Source organism: Mytilus galloprovincialis, chromosome 5, assembly GCF_965363235.1.
Source record: "Mytilus galloprovincialis chromosome 5, xbMytGall1.hap1.1, whole genome shotgun sequence".
In the NCBI taxonomy this organism is placed as follows: Eukaryota; Metazoa; Mollusca; class Bivalvia; order Mytilida; family Mytilidae; genus Mytilus; species Mytilus galloprovincialis.
Genome location: NC_134842.1, coordinates 37,826,219 through 37,849,643, shown reverse-complemented (window position 1 = coordinate 37,849,643; position 23,425 = coordinate 37,826,219). Strand labels below are relative to the sequence as shown.

Below are 23,425 nucleotides of genomic sequence, written 5' to 3'. Positions count from 1 at the left end.
CATGAATTTTAATTTATAAATGGTGGTAACTTCTCAACAATTTGAAAATGAAATATAAAGAAATATGGTTCTCTTTTTAAACTTTTTTTCAAAATGTCCGATGTTATCGACGCGTGACTGTTTGTAATTTAAAGGTAGTACAATGCGTATTTCATGATAACTTTCTGTCTATATATGTAACATTGCTTATGTCAGTGTGATATCAGACAATTGTGCAAATCTTAGTGCATCATTTTACGGAGTATATATCTCCCAAATGATACGATATTCCCGGGCTTGTATTTCCTATCATGATTTCCTTGATAGAAGGTTACTGCTCACAAGGACGCTATTAAACCAGGAGTTCTAAATGGTGAAGTTGAAATCATTCCTCCGTAAATTTTACAGACGCCATAAGGAGTTGGTTGACCCTTTGGAATAACTGTTTAGCATATGATATAGGATATGTTCCTCATGTCGTAAGTACAACCCCTTCCCTTTCCATAAATTTGACCTACCGAATAAGACTATTTACCGGGGTTGAAATAACATGAGCAACACAACGGGTGCCACATATTAAACATGATCTACTAACCCATCATGATCACCTGAGATCTACCCCATTTAATGGTGAGAAACGTATTGCTCAGTCTTTAGTTTTCTATGTTCTATGTTTCTATGGTGTGTCCTGTGTCTGTTTGTCTTTTTCATTTTAAGCCATGGCGTTGTCAATTTATCTTCGATCTATAAGTTTGATTGTCTCTATGGTATCTTTCGCTCCTCTTTTAGGGGCTATGTACATGTTTGTTACAAAAATATTTTAGATGGCAAGTTTATTTATGCTGTTTTTCTAGAATTCATGAATTTGAAAGTTGAATAAAGTCGATTTGATAATACAGTTTAACATTGTTCCTAGGATTTATCAAATAGTGCCGATTTTACTTCGAAGTTTCTTAATAACTTAGTTGAAGATATTGTGGCAGAAAATTTTGGTCATAGAGACAAAATAAACAACAATACGTCCCGTACGGCCTTCAACAACGAACAAAGCCCATACCACATAGTCAGCTATAAAAGTCCCGAAATGACAAATGTAAAATATTTCAAACGAGAAAACTAACGGCATAACAAATGTACAAGAAAATAACGAAAAACAAATATGTAACACATCAATAAACGACAACCACTAAATTACAGGCTCTGACTTGGGATGGGCACATGTATACAGAATGTGGCGGGGTTAAACATTCGGGATCCCAACCCTCCTTTAACATGGGATAGTGGTTTACCATTACAACATAAGAAAATTTCGAACTAAATTAAAAATACTCCGGTTATATTAATAACAAATGCTTGACTAATGTTATTATTTGTATGCGTGCTTGCAAGAAGATAACAAACCATAGATTTTATCTCTTTCAAATTGTCGTGGTTTATCTTCAATATCTCATTTTTGATCGTCTTCAACATGTCTTCTTTCATCGTCTTTAACATCTTTTCATTAAAAAAAAATACAATGACTTTTTTAATTAAACATATGCAAGTAGTTCTCTTAATGTACAAATGTCAAACAACAAACTAACATGTCTTCAATAACAAAGTAAAACATACAATACAATTAAAAGCATCGTAACAACTTTCTTTATTTTTTATAGGTTAGACCGTTGGGTTTCCCGTTTGAATGGTTCTACGCTAGTAATTGTATTGGGCCCTTAATAGCTTACTGTTCGGTGTGAGACAAGGCTCCGTGCTGGAGACCGTACCCTGACCTATAATTATTTACTTTTATAAATTGTGACTTGGATAGAGAGTTGTCTCATTTGCACTAATACCACATGTTACTATATCTATATAGCATAGTTGTCTGTTTTATAGTTGAGAGAAAGAATAATTTCCAACACTAAATTGTTGTTCTTGTATTTTTTCATTTGTTTTGGCAGGAATTTAATGATGGAATGATCTTAAATACTTCATTGAATAATTAAAGAAATGAATGAATAATTTGAAACCAATTACACCAATAAACTGAATAAAAAAACAAACTTAATTAAAAACCAATTGTTCAGAGAACAATTGAAGGTCTTTCCACCAGTCAATATCTATTTTGTTATCAAAATATTAAAAATCAGTTTTAAATGTCATTTCCTATGGCTTTATGGTGTATAAATATGAATTTAAAGCAAAGGTCAAAACCTAGAATCTGCAAATTACCTATGACCTTGACCTCAATTTCAAGGTCATAAACCAAGGATCTCAAATCAAAAGACCCTAGGTCTTTATAATGTATGGTAAATGAGTTATATCACTTTACGCATAATTCTAAATATAAGATGGGCGAAAACTCCTATTTATTGTTTACGCACCCTGTCAACCAAAATTGATAAGTAACGGCATGTCTCAACTTACAATTTAGTGAAAATAAGATGTTGATATGTTATAAGGTTTTGAAAACTAGTAAAAATAAGCCAAAATAAAAAATTTAGAATATGACCTTGACCTTTAACCTTGACCTTATTATTTTTTTTTTTTTGGACCAAGGATCTCAAATCAAAAGACCCTAGGTCTCTATCACTTATGGTTTACCAGTTAGAAATGCATTTCACTTATATCAAATACAAAAGGGGGAATAACTCTCATATGGAGTCTCCAGATAGCTTCGGTCAAAACTAAACGCCTAATCCTGAAGATGTAACGAGCAATTTGGTAAAATAAATTTGTCGTAATCTTTTACGGTTGCGAAGGAGTAGTGGCCACAAGAAAAACAGTGTTTGGGGAGATAACTCTTACAACGTAAAGTATTTGGTTAAGCGGTTGTCAGTTTTTAAAGCACATAAACTTTATGATATCATATTTTAAATATCTAAGCGACATCTTGTGAAACAACAATACTACGAAAGAAAAAAATTAGGCGGAAGAAAAAAAAAAATAATTAAAAACCAATTGTTCAGAGAACAATTGAAGGTCTTTCCACAAGTTAAGATCTATTTTGATATTAAAATATTAAAAATCAGTCCAAAATGTCAGTTTCTATGGCTTTATTGTGTTTAAATATGAATTTAAAGCAAAGGTCAAAATCTAGAACGTCCTATTAACCTTTGACCTTGACCTCAATTTCAAAGTCACAAGCTAAGGACGTCGAATCAAAAGACCATAGGTCTTAAATATGTATGGTTAATGAGTAATATCACTTTACGCATAATTCTAAATATAGGAGGGGCGAAAACTCCCATTTATTGTCTACGCAACCTTTTAACCAAAATTTATAAGTTACTACATGTCCCAACTAACAATTTTTTAAAAACAATTTGTCGATATCTTATAAGATTAATGAAAATGAGTGAAAATAAGCCAAAATCAAATTTCAAATATGACCTTGACCTTTGACCTTGACCTTAATTTTCATTTTTTTTTAACCAAGGACCTCAAATCTAAAGACCCTAGGTCTCTGTTACTTATGGTTTACCATTTAGAAATGCATATCACTTACTTCAAATGAAAAAGGGGAATAACTCTCATATGGAGTCTCCGTAAAGCTTCGGTCCAAATGAATATCCTAATCCTTAAGATGTAACGAGCAATTTGGTAAAATAAATTTGTCGTCATCTTTTATGGTTGCGAAGGAGTAGTGGCCACAAGAAAAACAGTGTTTGGGGAGATAACTCTTACAACGTAAAGTATTTGGTTACGCAGTGGTCAGTTTTAAAAGCGCATATACTTTACGATATCATATTCCAAATATCTAAGCGACATCTTTTGAAACATCAACAATACGCAAGAAAAAAATTAGGCGGAAGAATAAAAAAAAAAAATAATAATTAAAATGTCAATTGTTCTTGAACAATTGAGAGGTCTTTCCTTTTCGAAATGTAAGGTACATGTTCTAATAGGCGTAGAATGCATTGAAAAGTTCTCAAACACACACAAAACCGTTAAAAAATGACAAAAACAACAAATTCGATAATTTGGACATGACCTTGGCTTTTGACCTTGTAACCTTTGTGAAGGTCATTGGTCAACAATGTCATTGTAAAAGACCCCATGGGTCTAGGACTTTTCGTTCAAGGGTTAAAGCTAATTTTACCTTTTCAGAAACCGTTAACGGGGGTTATGCCCCTTAAGAATATTTCAAATCCTTTTGGTCAAAATGTAAAAAAGTTGTTCCTCAGTCACTTAAACATTTTTCACTGTTTACTATTTCTGTAAGAGTAACCGTTTTTGAGATATCGACTAACAAGTTGAAAGGTCAAAGGTCAAGGTCAACCTTAAAAACATTTAAAACACACTAAAAATCATCAAAATAAGGTCAAAAACACATAATTCGCTATCTGGGACATGACCTTGACCTTTGACCTTGTGACCTTTGTCAAGGTCATTAGTCCCCAATGTCATTGCTGAAGACCCCATGGGTCTAGGACCTTTGGTTATGTAGTAAAAGCTGATTTTGTCTGTTCAGAAACCTAAATCAGGGGTTATGCCCCTTACAGAAAGGTCAAATTTCTTCGGTCAAAATGTAACAAAGTTGCGCCATAATGACCCAAACATTTTCCACTATTTAAAATTTCTGTAAGTATAATGGTTTCTGAGATTATCCCATAACAAGGTGTAAGGTCAAAGGTCAAGGTCAACATACAAATTTGACCTTGAGGTATTTTTCAAAGATACATGAATTGATGATGATTGGTGAAGATCCTAGGTGTCTACGACTTACGGTTTCTGAGTTTTGGTGGCCAACCGACACCGGTTAATTTTCAGAGGGGCATAACCCTACCAATGAGTCGTTGAATCCTTTCGATCCAAATGTAACGAAGAACCGGGGTCTGGTCCTGAACAAATTTCACCCTTCGGTTTTTTTCTACCTATTACGGTTACGGTGTTGGAACGATAACAAGGTTTTTGGGTTTCGGAGGGATTACTCCGAACCGACAAAATATTTCGACTCACAGGGTGAGTTCCGGATAGGTATTCATGACACAGATACAAAGTGTGAATATGAAAGCGACACGTCTTACGGTTAACGCGGATAAATTTGTCAAAGTTTGGCGGAAGAATAATAATAATAATTAAAATGTCAATTGTTCTTGAACAATTGAGAGGTCTTTCCTTTTGTAATGTAAAATACATGTTCCAATAGACGTCGAATGTACTGAAAAGCTTTAAAATACACTGAAAATCCTTTAAATTAGGTCAAAAATACATAATTCGCTATATAGGACATGACCTTGACCTTTGACCTTGTGACCTTTGTCAAGGTTATTAGTCCCCAATGTCATTGTAAAAGACCCCATGGGTCTAGGACTTTTTGTTCAAGAGTTTAGGCTAATTTTACCTTTTCAGAAACCGTTAACGGGGGTTATGCCCCTTAAGAATATGTCAAATACTTTCGGTCAAAATGTAAAAAAGATGTGCCTCAGTCACCTAAACATTTTTCACTGTTTATTATTTCTGTAAGTACAATCGTTTTTGAGATATCGACTAAAAAGTGGTAAGGTCAAAGTTCAAGGTCAACCTTAAAAAGCTTTAAAACACACTGAAAATGTTTAAAACACACTGAAAATCCTTTAAATTAGGTCAGAAACACATAATTCGCTATATAGGACATGACCTTGACCTTTGACCTTTTGACCTTTGTCAAGGTCATTAGTCCCCAATGTCATTGCTGAAGACCCCATGGGTCTAGGACCTTTGGTTATATAGTAAAAGCTGATTTTGTCTTTTCAGAAACCTAAATCAGGGGTTATGCCCCTTACAGAAAGGTCAAACCTCTTTGGTCAAAATGTAACAAAGTTGCGCCTAAATAACCCAAACATTTTCCACTATTCAAAACTTCTGTAAGTATAATGGTTTCTGAGATTATCCCATAACAAGGTGTTAGGTCAAAGGTCAAGGTCAACATACACATTTGACCTTGAGGTATTTTTCAAAGTCACATGAATTGATGATGAATGGTGAAGATCCTAGGTGTCTACGACTTACGGTTTCTGAGTTTTGGTGGCCAACCGACACCGGTTAATTTTCATAGGGGCATAACCCTACCAATGAGTCGTTGAATCTTTTCGATCCAAATGTAACGAAGAACCGGGGTCTGGTCCTGAACAAATTTCACCCTTTGTTTTTTTTCTACCTATTACGGTTACGGTGTTGGAACGATAACAAGGTTTTGGGGTTTCGGAGGGATTACTCCGAACCGACAAAATATTTCGACTAACAGGGTGAGTTCTGGATAGGTATTCATGACACCGATACAAAGTGTGAACATGAAAGCGACACGTCTTACGGTTAACGCGGCTAAATTTGTCAAAGTTTGGCGGAAAAAGAATAATAATAATTAAACTGTCAATTGTTCTTGAACAATTGAGAGGTCTTTCCTTTAGTAATGTAAAATACATGCTCCAATAGACGTAGAATGTATTGAAAAGCTTTAAAACACACTGAAAATCCTTTAAATAAGGTTAAAAACACTAAATTCGCTATATGGGACATGACCTTGACCTTTGACCTTTTGACCTTTGTCAAGGTCATTAGTCCCAAATGTCATTGCCGAAGACCCCATGGGTCTAGGACCTTTGGTTATAAAGTAAAAGCTGATTTTGTCTTTCCAGAAACCTAAAACAGGTGTTATGCCCCTTAAAAAAATGTCAAATCTCTTCGGTCAAAATGTAACAAAGTTGCGCCATACTGACCCAAACATTTTCCACTATTTAAAACTTCTGTAAGTATAATGGTTTCTGAGATTATTCCATAACAAGGTGTTAGGTCAAAGGTCAAGGTCAACATACAAATTTGACCTTGAGATATTTTAAAAAGATACATGAATTGATGATGAATGGTGAAGATCCTAGATGTCTACGACTTACGGTTTCTGAGTTTTGGTGGTCAACCGACATCGGTTAATTTTCATAGGGGCATAACCCTACCAATGAGTCGTTGAATCTTTTCGATCCAAATGTAACGAAGAACCGGGGTCTGGTCCTGAAGAAATTTCACCCTTTGTTTTTTTTCTACCTATTACGGTTACGTTGTTGGAACGATAACAAGGTTTTTGGGTTGCGAAGGGATAACTCCGAACCGACAAAATATTTCGACTAACAGGGTGAGTTCCAGATAGGTATTCATGACACCGATACATAGTGTGAACATGAAAGCAACACGTCTTACGGTTAACGCGGCTAAATTTGTCAAAGTTTGGCGGAAAAAGAATAATAATAATAAATATAAATCAATTGCTTTAAAAAAGCAATTGTAGGGGGTCTTTCCCCCTGTAAAATTAATTGAATTGGGGGGTGTTTGTTTGTTTGTTTGTTTGTTTGTTTGTTTGTTTGTTTCTGTATGGGGTCTATATTATTGTTACCGGAGAAGTTTCATGTTTAGTTTGGAAAGTTTTTCTTTTATTTTAGGTACAGCGCGCGCGCCACATCACGTGACACGGGTTTATAATAACGAAAAGATAGTCTTTTTATTTCTTTTTAGGTGGGGACGTTAAACAGACAACATCTATAGAGATGGAATGTACACAATGTAATTTCTTTTGTCATTGTAGGAAATTGACATTTTGATGACAGTTCACAAGTAGTGCATGTTTTGGATTTAATTGATCCGGTGTAACTTTAACACACATTTATTGATTATTTTCTGATAATGTACATTTTTCAGCACCTGTTTGTAACACAGATTAGTATTTCAAACTCGGAGCGGACATTTTATTGTAGGTTTTTACTGAGATTTACGGACCTAGCAAGCTATTTTTACGGCATTGCCATTTCTTTTCTCTAGGAAAAGCTTTGAGAGATATCTGCACCAAGTTTTTTTATAAACGTTTAGTACATGTATGCCCTGCTGACTGCAAATTTTGAGGTCGATTGTACTTGTAGTTTCAGAGAACATGTGGATTTTTTTTTCAGAAGTGACGTAAGAACAATATTAAATTTCAATTTTTCTTGAATAATTGAGAGTTTGTTCCTTCAATAAACTGTCATGATTAAACAGTCATACAGATTGATTGATTGATTGATTGATTGATTGATAAGTTGGTTAGTTGGTTGGTTGGTTGGTTGATTGGTTGGTTGGTTAAACACGTTGGATAGGGTCAATTGAAACACGGAAAAAGAAACAAAGAAGATCTTGGACCCTATATTAAACACATGAGACGGAAACATGATTGATTGATCATGATCATGATTGATTGATTAGTTGATTGATTGATTAATTGATTAGTTGGTTGGTTGGTTGGTTAAACACGTTGGATAGGGTCAATTGAAACACGGAAAAAGAAACAAAGAAGATCTTGGACCCTATATTAAACACATGAGACGGAAACATGATTGATTGATCATGATCATGATTGATTGATTGGTTGATTGATTGATTAATTGATTAGTTGGCTGGTTGGTTGGTTGGTTGGTTGGTTAAACACGTTGGATAGGGTCAATTGAAACACGGAAAAAGAAACAAAGAAGATCTTGGACCCTATATTAAACACATGAGACGGAAACATGATTGATTGATTGATTGATTAGTTGGTTGGTTGGTTGGTTGGTTGGTTGGTTAAACACATTGGATAGGGTCAATTGAAACACGGAAAAAGACACAAAGAAGATCTTGGACCCTATATTAAACACATGAGACGGAAACATGATTGGTTGATCATGATCATGATTGATTGATTGATTGATTGGTTGATTGGTTGGTTGGTTGAACCCTATAAGAAACACATGAGACGGAAACATGATTGATTGATTGATCATGATCATTATTGGTTGATTGATCATGATCATGATTGATTGATTGATTGATTGATTGATTGATTGGTTGGTTGGTTGGTTGGTTGGTTGGTATGTTGGTTGGTTGAAATTCAAACACACATAAAACTGTTTAAATAGTGCCAAAACCACATAATTTGATGACCTTGACCTTTGACCTTGTAACCTTCGTCAAGGTCATTGCTCCACAAGGTCATTGCAAAAGACCCTATGGGTCAAGGACCTTTTGTTTAAGAGTTTTGCCTTAAAAATGGCCTTTTAAAAACCATCGATGGGAGTTATGTCCCTTACATGATGGAAAAATCAATATAGTCATAATGTAAAAAAAGTTGCCCCTTGAAGTACCAAGCATTTTTCACTGCTTAATTTTTTTGTATCTATAACCGTTCAAGAGTTATAGGGAAATCAAAGACATATGAAAATCTAAAATATGACCTTGACCTTTGACCTTGACCTAATTTTCTAAGTTAGGAATCAGGGGACTCAAATAAAAACATTCCAGGGTTATACGGTTAACGGTTTATGAGTTAAAAAAACATACCGACAAATTTATTCCGAAAAGATAGATAACTCCTATAAAATTTCTTCGAATCGCTTCGATCCAAATACGCCAAAAATTACTGAGGATGTAACGAACAATTTTGTAAAATAAATTTGTCATAATCTTTAACGGTTGCGAAGGAGATGCCATAACAAGGAAAACAGTGTTTGGGGAGATAACTCCTACAAAGAAAAGTATTCGTTTACGCAGGGTAAATTTCAAAAGCGCATAAACTGTTCGATATCATATACAAAATATCTAAGCGACATATTGCGAAACAAATGTTTATCGCAAGAACAAAATTAGGCGGAAGAAAAAAAAAAAAATAATCAGAAGAAAAACAATAGGTCTTTCCACAGAAAAGTGGAAAGACCTAATAATAATAATAATAATTAAAATGTCAATTGTTCTTGAACAATTGAGAGGTCTTTCCTTTTATAATGTAAAATATATGTTCCAATAGACGTAGAATGTATTGAAAAGCTTTAAAACACACTGAAAATCCTTTAAATAAGGTCAAAAACACATAATTCGCTATATGGGACATGACCTTGACCTTTGACCTTTGACCTTTGTCAAGGTCATTAGTCCCCAAAGTCATTGCTGAAGACCCCATGGGTCTAGGACCTTTGGTTATATAGTAAAAGCTGATTTTGTCTTTTCAGAAACCTAAATCAGGGGTTATGCCCCTTACAGAAAGGTCAAATCTCTTCGGTCAAAATGTAACAAAGATGCGCCTTAATGATCCAAACATTTTCCACTATTCAAAACTTCTATAAGTATAATGGTTTCTGAGATTATCCCATAACAAGGTGTAAGGTCAAAGGTCAAGGTCAACATACACATTTGACCTTGAGGTATTTTTCAAAGTCACATGAATTGATGATGAATGGTGAAGATCCTAGGTGTCTACGACTTACGGTTTCTGAGTTTTGGTGGTCAACCGACACCGGTTAATTTTCATAGGGGCATAACCCTACCAATGAGTCGTTGAATCCTTTCGATCCAAATGTAACGAAGAACCGGGGTCTGGTCCTGAACAAATTTCACCCTTCGCTTTTTTTCTACCTCTTACGGTTACGGTGTTGGAACGATAACAAGGTTTTTTGGTTTCGGAGGGATTACTCCGAACCGACAAAATATTTCGACTCACAGGGTGAGTTCCGGATAGGTATTCATGACACCGATACAAAGTGTGAACATGAAAGCGACACGTCTTACGGTTACGGAGGCTAACTTCGTCAAAGTTTGGCGGAACAAAAAGAATAATAATAATAATAATAATAATAATAATAATAATAATAATAATAATAATCAGAAGAAATACAGTAAGGTCTTTCCCTTTAGTAAAAGGAAAGACCTTAATAATAATAAACAGAAGAAATACAGTAAGGTCTTTCCCTTTTGTAAAAGGAAAGACCTTAATTAAAATGTCAATTGTTCTTGAACAATTGAGAGGTCTTTCCTTTTCGAAATGTAAAGTACATGTTACAATAGGCGTAGAATGCATTGAAAAGCTCTCAAACACACATAAAACTGCTAAAAAATGACAAAAACAATAAATTCGATAATTTGGACATGACCTTGACTTTTGACCTTGTGACCTTTGTGAAGGTCATTGGTCCACAATGTCATTGTAAAAGACCCCATGGGTCTAGGACTTTTCGTTCAAGAGTTAAAGCTAATTTTACCTTTTCAGAAACCGTTAACGGCGGTTATGCCCCTTAAGAATATGTCAAATCCTTTCGGTCAAAATGTAAAAAAGTTGTGCCTCAGTCACCTTAACATTTTTCACTGTTTACTATTTCTGTAAGATTAACCGTTTTTGAGATATCGACTAAAAAGTTGAAAGGTCAAAGGTCAAGGTCAACCTTAAAAACACTTAAAACACACTCAAAATGCTTAAAATAAGGTCAAAAACACATAATTCGCTATCTGGGACATGACCTTGACCTTTGACCTTGTGACCTTTGTCAAGGTCATTAGTCCCCAATGTCATTGGTGAAGACCCCACGGGTCTAGGACCTTTGGTTATATAGTAAAAGCTGATTTTGTCTTTTCAGAAACCTAAATCAGGGGTTATGCCCCTTACAGAAAGGTCAAATCTCTTCGGTCAAAATGTAACAAAGTTGCGCCATAATGACCCAAACATTTTCCACTATTTAAAACTTCTGTAAGTATAATGGTTTCTGAGATTATCCCATAACAAGGTGTTAGGTCAAAGGTCAAGGTCAACATACAAATTTGACCTTGAGGTATTTTTCAAAGATACATGAATTGATGATGAATGGTGAAGATCCTAGGTGTCTACGACTTACGGTTTCTGAGTTTTGGTGGCCAACCGACACCGGTTAATTTTCAGAGGGGCATAACCCTACCAATGAGTCGTTGAATCTTTTCGATCCAAATGTAACGAAGAACCGGGGTCTGGTCCTGAACAAATTTCACCCTTCGTTTTTTTTTTACCTATTACGGTTACGTTGTTGGAACGATAACAAGGTTTTTGGGTTTCGGAGGGATTACTCCGAACCGACAAAATATTTCGACTCACAGGGTGAGTTCCGGATAGGTATTCATGACACAGATACAAAGTGTGAATATGAAAGCGACACGTCTTACGGTTAACGCGGATAAATTTGTGAAAGTTTGGCGGAAGAATAATAATAATAATTAAACTGTCAATTGTTCTTGAACAATTGAGAGGTCTTTCCTTTTGTAATGTAAAATACATGTTCTAATAGACGTAGAATGTATTGAAAAGGTCAAGGTCAACCGTACAAAGCTTGAAAACCCACTAAAAATCCATTATATGAGGTTAAAAACACTTAATTCGCTATCTGGGACATGACCTTGACCTTTGACCTTTTGACCTTTGTCAAGGTCATTAGTCCCCAATGTCATTGCTGAAGACCCCATGGGTCTAGGACCTTTGGTTACATAGTAAAAGCTGATTTTGTCTTTTCAGAAACCTAAAACAGGGGTTATGCCCCTTATTAAAAGGTCAAATCTCTTTGGTCAAAATGTAACAAAGTTGCGCCGTAATAACCCAAACATTTTCCACTATTTAAAACTTCTGTAAGTATAATGGTTTCTGAGATTATCCCATAACAAGGTGTTAGGTCAAAGGTCAAGGTCAACATACAAATTTGACCTTGAGGTATTTTTCAAAGATACATGAATTGATGATGAATGGTGAAGATCCTAGGTGTCTACGACTTACGGTTTCTGAGTTTTGGTGGCCAACCGACACCGGTTAATTTTCATAGGGGCAAAACCCTACCAATGAGTCGTTGAATCTTTTCGATCCAAATGTAACGAAGAACTGGGGTCTGGTCCTGAACAAATTTCACCCTTCGTTTTTTTCCTACCTATTACGGTTACGGTGTTGGAACGATAACAAGGTTTTTGGGTTTCGGAGGAATTACTCCGAACCGACAAAATATTTCGACTAACAGGGTGAGTTCCAGATAGATATTCATGACACCGATACAAAGTGTGAACATGAAAGCGACACGTCTTACGGTTAAGGCTGCTAACTTCGTCAAAGTTTGGCGGAAGAATAATAATAATAATAATAATAATAATAATAATAATAATAATAATAAACAGAAGAAATACAGTAAGGTCTTTCCTTATAGAAAAAGGAAAGACCTTAATAAACAGAAGAAATACAGTAAGGTCTTTCCCTTTAGTAAAAGGAAAGACCTTAATAATAATAATAATAATTAAAAACCAATTGTTCAGAGAACAATTGAAGGTCTTTCCATCAAAACAATGTATTTTGATATGAAAAGTTGTGAAACTAAGTTTAAAATGTCATTTTAATCGTCAAATGATAGCTCCTAGTAAACTGATTCCAAAAATATATTGTTTCCATACATTTTTTTTTAAATAAGGGAGATAATTTGTTACTTCCGGTTTGAAAAATGTTACTTCCGATTATATTTGAATATTTACTTGACACTGATTCCAAAAATATCTGGTTCTATATACTTTTATATTAGTAAAGTACAAAAAAATAGCTACTTCCGGTTTACAAAAGTCACTTCCGGTTTTGTTTTTTTCAAGGTTAAATGGTTTGATACCTTTTTCTAAAAGTTGTATATCTTTATCATGTATACATATAGAATAAAAGCAAAGGTCAAAATCTAGAACGTCAAATTAAGCTATGACCTTGAGATCAATTTCAAGGTCATAAACCAAGGACCTCAAATCAAAAGACCATAGGTCTTAATTATATTTAGTTAATGAGTTATATCACCAAACGCATATTTTTATCTACAAGAGGGGAGAAAACTCCCTTTTACATTCAACGTACGCTTGCAATCAAAATTTACATCTTACGACATGTCGCAACTAACAATTTAGTATAAATAATTTGTTGATATCTTATACAGTCTTTGAATATAAGTGAAAATAAGCCAAATTCAAATATCAGAATATGACCTTGACCTTTGACCTTGACCTAATTTTCATTTTTTGGGACCAAGGACCTCAAATCAAAAGATCCTAGGTCTCTATCACTTATGATTTATAAGATAGAAATTCATATCACTTATATCAGATGCATAAGGGGAAATAACTCTCATATGGAGCGGTCATATCGCTTCGGTCAAAATAGGACAAATCATGCGAAGGATATAACGAGCAATTTTGTAAAATAAATTTGTCATAATCTTTTACGGTTGCGAAGGAGATGCGCTAACAAGGAAAACAGTGTTTGGGGAGATAACTCCTACAAAGAAAAGTATTCGTTTACGCAGGGTAAATTTCAAAAGCGCATAAACTGTTCGATATCATATACAAAATATCTAAGCGACATATTGCGAAACAAATGTTTATCGCAAGAACAAAATTAGGCGGAAGAAAAAAAAAAAAAAAAAAAAATAATCAGAAGAAAAACAATAGGTCTTTCCACAGAAAAGTGGAAAGACCTAATAAACAGAAGAAATACAGTAAGGTCTTTCCCTTTAGTAAAAGGAAAGACCTTAATAATAATAATCAGAAGAAATCCAATAGGTCTTTCCACGGAAAGGTGGAAAGACCTAATAATATCTTTTAATTTCTGATTGTTACCTCGTCACTTCTTTTATGCTTGTCCTTAAGCTCTCTGTTCATAATGTCCATCTGATTTTGAAGTTTCTACGAGAGAAATATAAAAATTGTTAAAGAGTCTGGGTACATCAATATTGAATTTTTAACTTAGATAAGGTAAATAACTTATTATGTTAGATACTGAATAAAGGCCACAGTAGTATACCGCTGTTCAAAATTCATAAAACGAGAGAGAAAAAAACAAATCCGGGTTACAAACTAAAACTGAGGGAAACGTATCAAATATGAGAGAACTACGACACAACAGAGACACAACGCCGAAACGTAACACACAAAGAAACGAACTATAATGTAACAATGGAAATTTTCCTGACTTAATACAGTGCATTTTATGAAAAAAAGGTGGGTTGAACCTGGTTTTGTGGCATGCCAAACCTTCTGCTTTAATGGCAGTGTTAACTATAACAACTGAGAAGTTAATACCGATACATTGTATGTGTAATACGATATGATCAATCGAATGTTTGTATCAATTATGACTTTCCATATTTTGCTTGCGAGCAATAACCAGGGATATTTCCTAACATATTTTCCTCGCATGTAACTGGATATAATATGTATGTATTACAACATATACAAAGTTTTCGTAAAGTTACATCACTAACCTAGAAAACGTCATATGTATTTATATGTATGTCATAATTTGTTTTCAATCATAATAACTCGTTTTTTGTCTAAAGGGATTAATCAGTGCAAAATTGTCAACCTCATCATTGATGTCAAATTGGGTTGATTATATGTGATCATTTATTCTATTTCTATCTTTAAAAAACTGTGAATGGTTGATAACAATTTTTCTCTCAGCAATGTTTTGTTAAATATGGCACACACATAGTTTATGTAACCTGTTGGAATTTAAACTTTCAGTCTTTATTTTTTTATGTTGTGTTTTCAATATAATTGTTGTTTCTGGTTTGTTGTCGTTATCTTCTTTCGACATGTAGCTGTGAGTTTATTTTCGACTTAAGAGTTTAAATGTCCCCGTTGTATCTTTTGCCTATCTTTTTGATTTAATATCAAATTCTTACCGTTATTTTATCCTCTTCTGTGATCTCAATTTTCCTATTATAACCAAACACAAACAAAATTTAGTTTATTCGTTCAATAATACGACTTATGAGAAACAAGCCATATAAAAAAACATGACATATTTATAAACCACATGATAATGATGATATTTATTAAGATTATAATTATAAATATAATTCTACTTTCCCGACTATCAAACGGAAACGATCGGTTTATTCAGGTATAAAAATGCGGTTTTTTTTTTAAACATAGTTCCATCATCAAGAATACAGCGTTTAAATGACAGTTAAGTCTCGCGAACTACGGAATTGACTCTCACTTCAGACTATTTAACTCGTACGAGCTTTTACAAATATACAGAGTACTACGGTCGTTGAAAAAAATATTTTAGAATTAAGTCAATAGTAAAACAGATTTTCAAAGATTCTACATTCAATGCAAAACGTATTTTTTATTCAAATACACTGCTAGCTTTTACTATACACGAAAATTGCATACAACTAAAAGTTTATTACCCCTTTGACCTAGCAGCTCAGATTGCATGCAACTGAAAGTGTATCACCCTGTGACCTGGCAGCTCAGATAGCATACAACTAAAAGTTAATTACCCCTTTGACCTAGCAGCTCCAATTCTCTCCGCTTCTTCTGTAGACTTCAGTTTCAGATCATAGTCTGCGTTGTACAAAAACACTAAGGTAAAAGAAAAGGAAATTCTATATTTTACTTAATATACAAAATGGTTTGGAGTTTAAGGTTAATGTTAATGTCTTACGTTATCAAATTGTAATCCTGGTACCTTTGATAACTATTTAATGGTGTATAATTACTCTGCTACGTCTACTTTATGTCGATATGATGAATTTAGCTCTTTTCAACTGATTATAAGTGTGTTTTTACGTGTACCTACACAACACTATACCAGTTTATGAGAAGGGTTGAATATTGCAAAACATGTTTAACCCTGCCACATTGTTTATGTGCCTGTCACAAGTCAGGAGCCTGAAGTTTATCGTTGGTTCGTGTCTCTCATATTTGTTTTTCGTTAATAATTTTGTTATGGATTCGGCGGTTGGTTTTCTCAATTGTTTAGATTCAAATATTTTCATGTTTGTGCCTATCATACGTTATCGGTTTTATCTTTGTGTACCATGCCATGATTTTGATTTATACGTTTGACCATAACATGGATTCACCATGAAAATAAAAGTAATATCACAAAAATACTGAACTCCGAAGAAAATTCAAAATAAAGTGCCTACTCTAATGGAAAAATCAAAGGATAAAACACACCAAACGAATGGGAAACAACTGTCATATTCCTGACTTTGTACAGGCATTTTCAAATGTAGAAAATAGTTGTTTTTCATCTATCGAAATAAAGGCAACAGTAGTTTACCGATGTTCAAAATTCATAAATCGATAGGAAAAAAACAAATCTGGGTCACAAACTAAAACCGAGTGAAACGCATTACATATAGGAGAATGACAACGTTAACACAACATTAAAATGTAATACACACAGAGAAACGAACTAAGCATTAGACAAAATCCGATGAGAATAACAAATATAACATCAAAACTAAATACATGAATTTCGAATAGAAAAGTACCGTGATACGTCTTATAATAATGTGAATTCACACTCAAATATAAGAGGAAACAAACGACACAAATGAAACACAACGTTAAAATGTAACATACATAGAAACGAACTATGATATAACAATGACCATATTCCTGACTTGGTACAGAACATGTTTTAACATGTTTTAAAGAACAAAATGGTGGATTGAACCTGGTTTTGTAGCATATGTTAAATATAACATTAAAATCACAACACAACATTACAGGACTAATACAAATAAATAGAACACCATTGACAAAGAAACACGCGAAAAATAGCTACCAAAAGGCACCAGGTTTAAAATGTAATAATCTATGAATTTATATTTATTAAACAAAAAATGCAAATCTTTTTCTCTATTTGTTTTTAAATTTTCAATTTGACTATCGGATTTCAAACTGAAGTAATATATAAATAATACTAAAAATAAAAGAAATGCATTACTCTGTTATAATGTTAAAACAAAACGTAATAATATTTTTTTTCAATATCTGTATACGTTATTTTTATTGAAGTCCTGTCATGTTAAGTTGTCAGTTTTGTGTTATTCTTACCATTGCCATAAAAACGGATGGTTTGGTTAGCCACCAAAAAAAAGGTTCAACATAACATTTTTTTTTCTTAAAATGTCCTGTTCCAAGTCAGGAAATGGCAATCGTTATCTTATAGTTCGTTTCTGTTTGTGTTGCATTGTCGTTTGGTACTTTTGTTGCACTGAAGTATTTCTGTTGGTTCGTTGTTTTTCTCTTATATTTGATTTGTCGATCAGTTTTAGTTTGTAACCCGGATTTATTTTCTCAATAGATTTTTTACTTTCAAACAGCGGTATACTACTATTGCCTTTATTTATAAGGTATGAATATATATAATCTTAATGTTATTGGAATTCATTTTACCTCGTACAAACATTGGATTTTCCTTCCACTTGTCCCTTTCACTGTCATAAGAATATAAACTGTCATGTTGATCTTCGTGTTCAATTTTATTCAATCTTCGATCTTTTATTTTGAAGCAGCAATATTGAGTTAACCAAACGAGGACGTGGACAAGACCAAAAGGTAACATAAGAAGCTTCAAATGTATCGGGAAAATTGTCTCTATGCTGTACTCTTCAAGGAAATCCGTCTGAATCTGTGACCAATGGAATTTGCATTCATCATTCACTTTTTTATATGTATCACTGAAATTATTTGTTTAGTATCAGCATCACACTATATACACATGATTTGCAACTAGATGTTCACATATTTTCATTTCATATTTAAAAAGAGTTACAGATGTAAAACTACCAAATCATAGTACGTCACATCCGGTTGCTTACCAAAAAAAGGTCGAAATAGAATATTCCCCAGCCTATAGGAAATTAATTCTACATAACATTGCAGTAAAACATTACTGGGTCATAAACATATGTATCTTATTGTTTTAAATACCCATCATTTTTCATCGGGTGTTTCTATATAATATTTCTGAATTATAAGGTAAGTTCTAAAATTTGTACACGGGTAAAAAGGTGGTGACAATTGGATTGGTTAACTTCTAGTGACGGGTATTTTGTCTTATAGAATGAATTATTATGTGAAATTGTGTATATAGTACTGGACAGGAAAAACATGTCAAATATTTCTATATTTGAAATAAAGATAAATTCTGGACAATATTTTGAAAAGTGAATATTTTACAAAGACTAATAGGGGAATATAAGTTGTGGTTTTGCACCTACATAGTTCATTACAGTTAACATGGCTATTACTTTTGTTGGAAAAAATAGTATTTGTAACATTCAATCAGCATGATCAGTGAGTTAAACATGTAACCGCTGATATTATGTTTTTAAACAAATATACTACTAAACTGCTGGTTTTGTTCTAATCAACAAATACAATACCAATGGATTCTATCTGTCAATATCACCTGTTTAAAATCTTACCTGTAGATTGCTATGAGCAAATTCAGAAGTATAATCACTGCAATCAATCCATAGAGGGCTTTTAAATATGGTGAAATGTGTATTCCCAAATGCGTAGGACATCTATCCCTTTTCACTGTATGGTTACGACTGGTATAAATGGTTTCATCGTCAGTACAATCAGAGACTAACAAATAATTAAGATAGAATTAAAGTAATTATCCCTGGCTCTTTTTTTACTAAAAAAGAAACAAACAGATCATTGCCATTTCATTGTGAATCTAAACTTTATGTATATGTTAAACGAAAACTCTGTGATAAATACATGTATGTATGACAATTAAATAGCATTTTTTTATGTATTATTCTATAAGTTCAACGTAACTTACTTTCTTAAGTGTGTAATGTTGAATATCATATCAACATCTAATACAAAACATTTTACATAAATTTAATTCTGATTTTCCGTGTTTTAACGCCATATCGAACCAGCGTTTTGTGCTATTTCGTAACGGCTAGTTTTAAATTTTATGGAAAAAGCCATAAATTCCCGGAGACATTCGCCGACCTTCGACAGAAAATATTGATAATTCTAGTCAATCAATATTGGAGTCGAAACCATTCACATAAAGGTAACTTAAAGCAAAAACTAAAAGCCGACGCATTACTTAATTAAGAATTACTGTTGCATTGTCAAATATTTTTATATATTTCTTAATCTCGAAAAATAAAGATATGTAAGGTAAACCCTGGTATCAAGCTAAACTGGTGTATTCGACAGATTGTCAAAAATATGTACGATCGTCATCAATTGGGTTTGAATAACGAACGCATCTTAAATGAGAAAAAATAAACATAATAGAAAAGACACAATTGAGAGATGATCTTAACAGTTTATTAGTTAACCCACGTGTTTCGCTGTCTATTAACCCAACTTCTCCAAAAAGCGTCCAATAACCATTCTGCATTACTTTCTCTATCTCTTGCCAGCTAAGTTCAGAGTTTGGATAGAGCAAGGAATGATAAGAGACATTGTAGCTCATCATGATAACTGTTAAGATAACGAGAAAGACAAACGTGTCCTTGAACTGTAAAAAAGAGAAAACGTTTATGAATTAAACGGAAAAAATGTATAAAAATGTTCTTATGATATACAGTACTTCATAATATTTATATATTAAGTTTTGTGTCTTAATTTCTGTATGCATATTGTTGATTTAAATAATAAAACCTTAAAACAGGAAAAAAGCACTATTCATATTGCTAAACAGATATTTATGTTTACATATTGATATCAACTGGAGGAAACTGTATAATTGTATCGGTGTAGCTGTATTATCTTAATTATAAGTATAACACATGTTCATATAAAACAAATATTGACTGTTTCTATTTTTTGTCGTTTTTTTACAGGGAGTTTCCTGTAAGTCTTCTCCTGAGTTTACATATCACTTTTGCATCGTCCGTCTCTCCTTTTGTAGACTCTGTTAACAATGTCCTTTATTGCGTCGAAATTTGCCATGTCTGCTTATCAATGTCAAAAATGAGTTTCTCGACAAATACATGTACATTCATAATGTTACCATTGCTAGATTCAAACCAAAGCTTGTAATAAAATAACTGTTTCGATGTCTTACTGTGCTGAGCGCAACTGACAACCGTGCATTTAAGGCAAAATACGGGTTATTCGTTGTCATCAAAACTTATCACAGATACAAGTTTATATAATTTGGTGCCGCGGACAAGTGGTTCGTCTGCCGAAGACTCACAAGGGACGCCGCGGTCAAATTGAAAAGTTTCCAATGTATCAAACATAATGACGTTCAAGTCGTTTAACTACCAAACATTCTTAAAAGTTGTGCGGCTTTGATAATCTATAAATAGGATTAGAATAATCTGTTGAATCGAATATTGCAAGATTGTATTAACTGTAAATTTACAAAAAAAAAAGAACATATATATTTCAAGTCAACAAAAAAGTGCTTATATCTGGGCTAGTTTATAGCAATTAATCAGCATTTTATTAAATGAAATAATTGTCAAATTATAATGAAGTGTCCTTTTTGGGGAGTACAGTTGTTTTAATGCCGTCAATATGTTAAATTATTCTTACCATTTTCTGAATTATAACAAGTTTTGGTCCAAGATATTCAGATATACTAAACATGTTTAATATGCGAATGCTGAGTAGAATGAAAGTTAAAACCAATAATATTTTTGTCGAGTCTTCATATGTTACATCTTTTCCCAATTTTAAAAACATTCCACTTGCGTACACAAACATCAGTGTCCAATCTAGGAGGTTCCATACATTACACATATACCGTTTAAATCTATGTCTAATAGCTGAAACAATTGCCTTTGAAAAGAAATCGTTAACTTAAAACTAAACCATTAATTTATGTTTAAATGAATATAATTATGTGAAATGAAATAACGATTGCTCTTACTGTCAATTTTGATGTTGCTATTTTTAGCCATGGCGTTCTCAGTTTGTTTTAGATTTATGAGTTTGACCCTAACCCTAACCCCTAACCCTAACCTTTGGTATCTTTCGTCCCTCTTTGATTACTATGAATGTGTATGTCTTACTTAAAAATATGTCTAGAGCCTGAAAAATTCATCTGACAGTTATCGTGTTTTCTTCCCAATCGGGATTTCACTTCGAGAAGAAAGAAACAAAACCGCATACTTTATACATGAAGGAGGTTATAATATTTAATTTCGATTCCCTTTTTAGACATTTAGAATCATTTTCCTGGCAAAAGATATAATACAATCCTTCCTTCTAGGTAGCGTTTATACGACAGAAATATCAGGTAAAGCACATATTATACCCCTTATAATATACAAAAAGAGTTTTATATTTCATGCACCAAAGCAATTTATTGGTGACTTTTTTTTTTTTTTTTTTTGCAATTGCAGTACATTTTTATTGCAATTTAGACGTTTTTTATCCTGATTCATTACTATTGTGTTCAAAGTATAAATAAGCCGTAGATCGAAAACAAACCTAAATGCATTTGGAAACAATATCTCACTTAAGACTCATTTATGACATTGAATGGAAAAATATATAGAAAAAATATTTGTTTACGGTATGTAGGCCAAATAATGCATATAGTAAAGTGATTCTTGCCGTATGACACCTGGCGTGGTGTCAGAATAACAAGAAATGTTGCACGGCGACTCATATATATTTTTTGGTTCAAATATACGTAAGATTCTATCGAAATGACGCATAGCTTGGTGTCAGAATTACTAGAAATGTTTCACGGAGACTCATATACTTTTTGGTTCAAATGTACGTAAGATTTTATCGAAACTATCAAGTCAAAGCAGACCCTTTTTTCTTTAAAAATGGATTAAAGTACAATACAACTATTTTGTATACCTGCTTAATTTCATTAAGCAAAAAACTTATCATCCATCCTACTATTATTCCATCTGTCCAAGAAAAGTCTTTATGTATGTAGTTAAAGAGCAACATGTACGCATATGTCATCAGCAAAGCCAAGTATCCAAGCTAAAATGTAAAGAGATAAACTTTGACGGTTACAAAAAGAAAATGCTCTATAATTTGATAATGATATACGTCTGAACAAGTATAATCACAAAAAAACTGAATTCCATGGGAAATTCCAAAAGAAACGTCCCTTAACGAATGACAACATCAAAGCTGAAACACATCAAACGAATGATTAAAACTTACATATTCCGGAAATGCTACAGATATTCTCTTATGTAGAAAATTTCGGATTATATTATAGCTAGCTAAACCTCTCACTTGTATGAGATTGAATTGATCTTTCTTTTAGAAATTAGGTATTAGAATATTCATATTTAAATCATGAATAAGAGGCAAACCTCCCATACCAAATTAATCAAATTATAGTCGCCGTCAGCTGAAATTCGTAGTGGTTATCGGTAAATATAATCTAAACTATTAATCGCGTTCACTCGATATATAGTTTTTCACATTCCATTCACGGCGACTATAAGCTGTTATCACGAGAAAAAAGCTATTCAAATACCACTTTTTAAAAAAATTGTATGGAAGGTTTCAATATATCGTCTGATTTGGAGCTTTAAAGGGGCACTAGCTACGAGATATAAAAAAATCCAAAGTTTGATTTTTTTGTTCAATCAATAATGAAAGTAAAATGGTGAAATAACAATTCGCTTTTTGCAGCCAAAAAGCTTCAATTTTGTCAAATTACGCTAAGAAACATTGATAATTCGTTATTCACTTGCAAGTGAATGAGTCGACCTCTTTAAATCTGTATTCATGTGAACTTCAATTTAACCCCTAGCTAGAGATTGACAACGCATGCATTGTACGTGTACTGCATGTACTGGTTATTTAAAGAAAAAGAACGTCAACAATGAAATTGAAACTACGGTAAATCACTCGATTACTAATTCGATGCACATAAAATCATTCTTATACGGTAAAAAACAATGAGAAACAT

At 33.1% G+C, this 23,425-nt stretch overlaps 1 protein-coding gene across 2 annotated transcripts in view; it reads right to left on the bottom strand.

Moving 5' to 3' along the window:
• Positions 1–23,425, bottom strand: part of LOC143075759 (transient receptor potential cation channel subfamily M member 8-like) — a 37,078-nt gene that overhangs the window by 1,521 nt on the left and 12,132 nt on the right. For both annotated transcript variants that reach the window (XM_076251324.1, XM_076251322.1), the window contains exons 8-16: positions 22,348–22,479; positions 21,067–21,312; positions 19,864–20,041; positions 18,975–19,140; positions 17,941–18,224; positions 16,029–16,110; positions 15,420–15,453; positions 14,353–14,418; positions 1,381–1,473 (exon numbers count right to left, since the gene is read on the bottom strand). In XM_076251324.1, the coding sequence (XP_076107439.1) occupies positions 1,381–1,473; positions 14,353–14,418; positions 15,420–15,453; positions 16,029–16,110; positions 17,941–18,224; positions 18,975–19,140; positions 19,864–20,041; positions 21,067–21,312; positions 22,348–22,479 (1,281 nt within the window). The remainder of the gene's footprint in view (positions 1–1,380; positions 1,474–14,352; positions 14,419–15,419; positions 15,454–16,028; positions 16,111–17,940; positions 18,225–18,974; positions 19,141–19,863; positions 20,042–21,066; positions 21,313–22,347; positions 22,480–23,425) is intronic.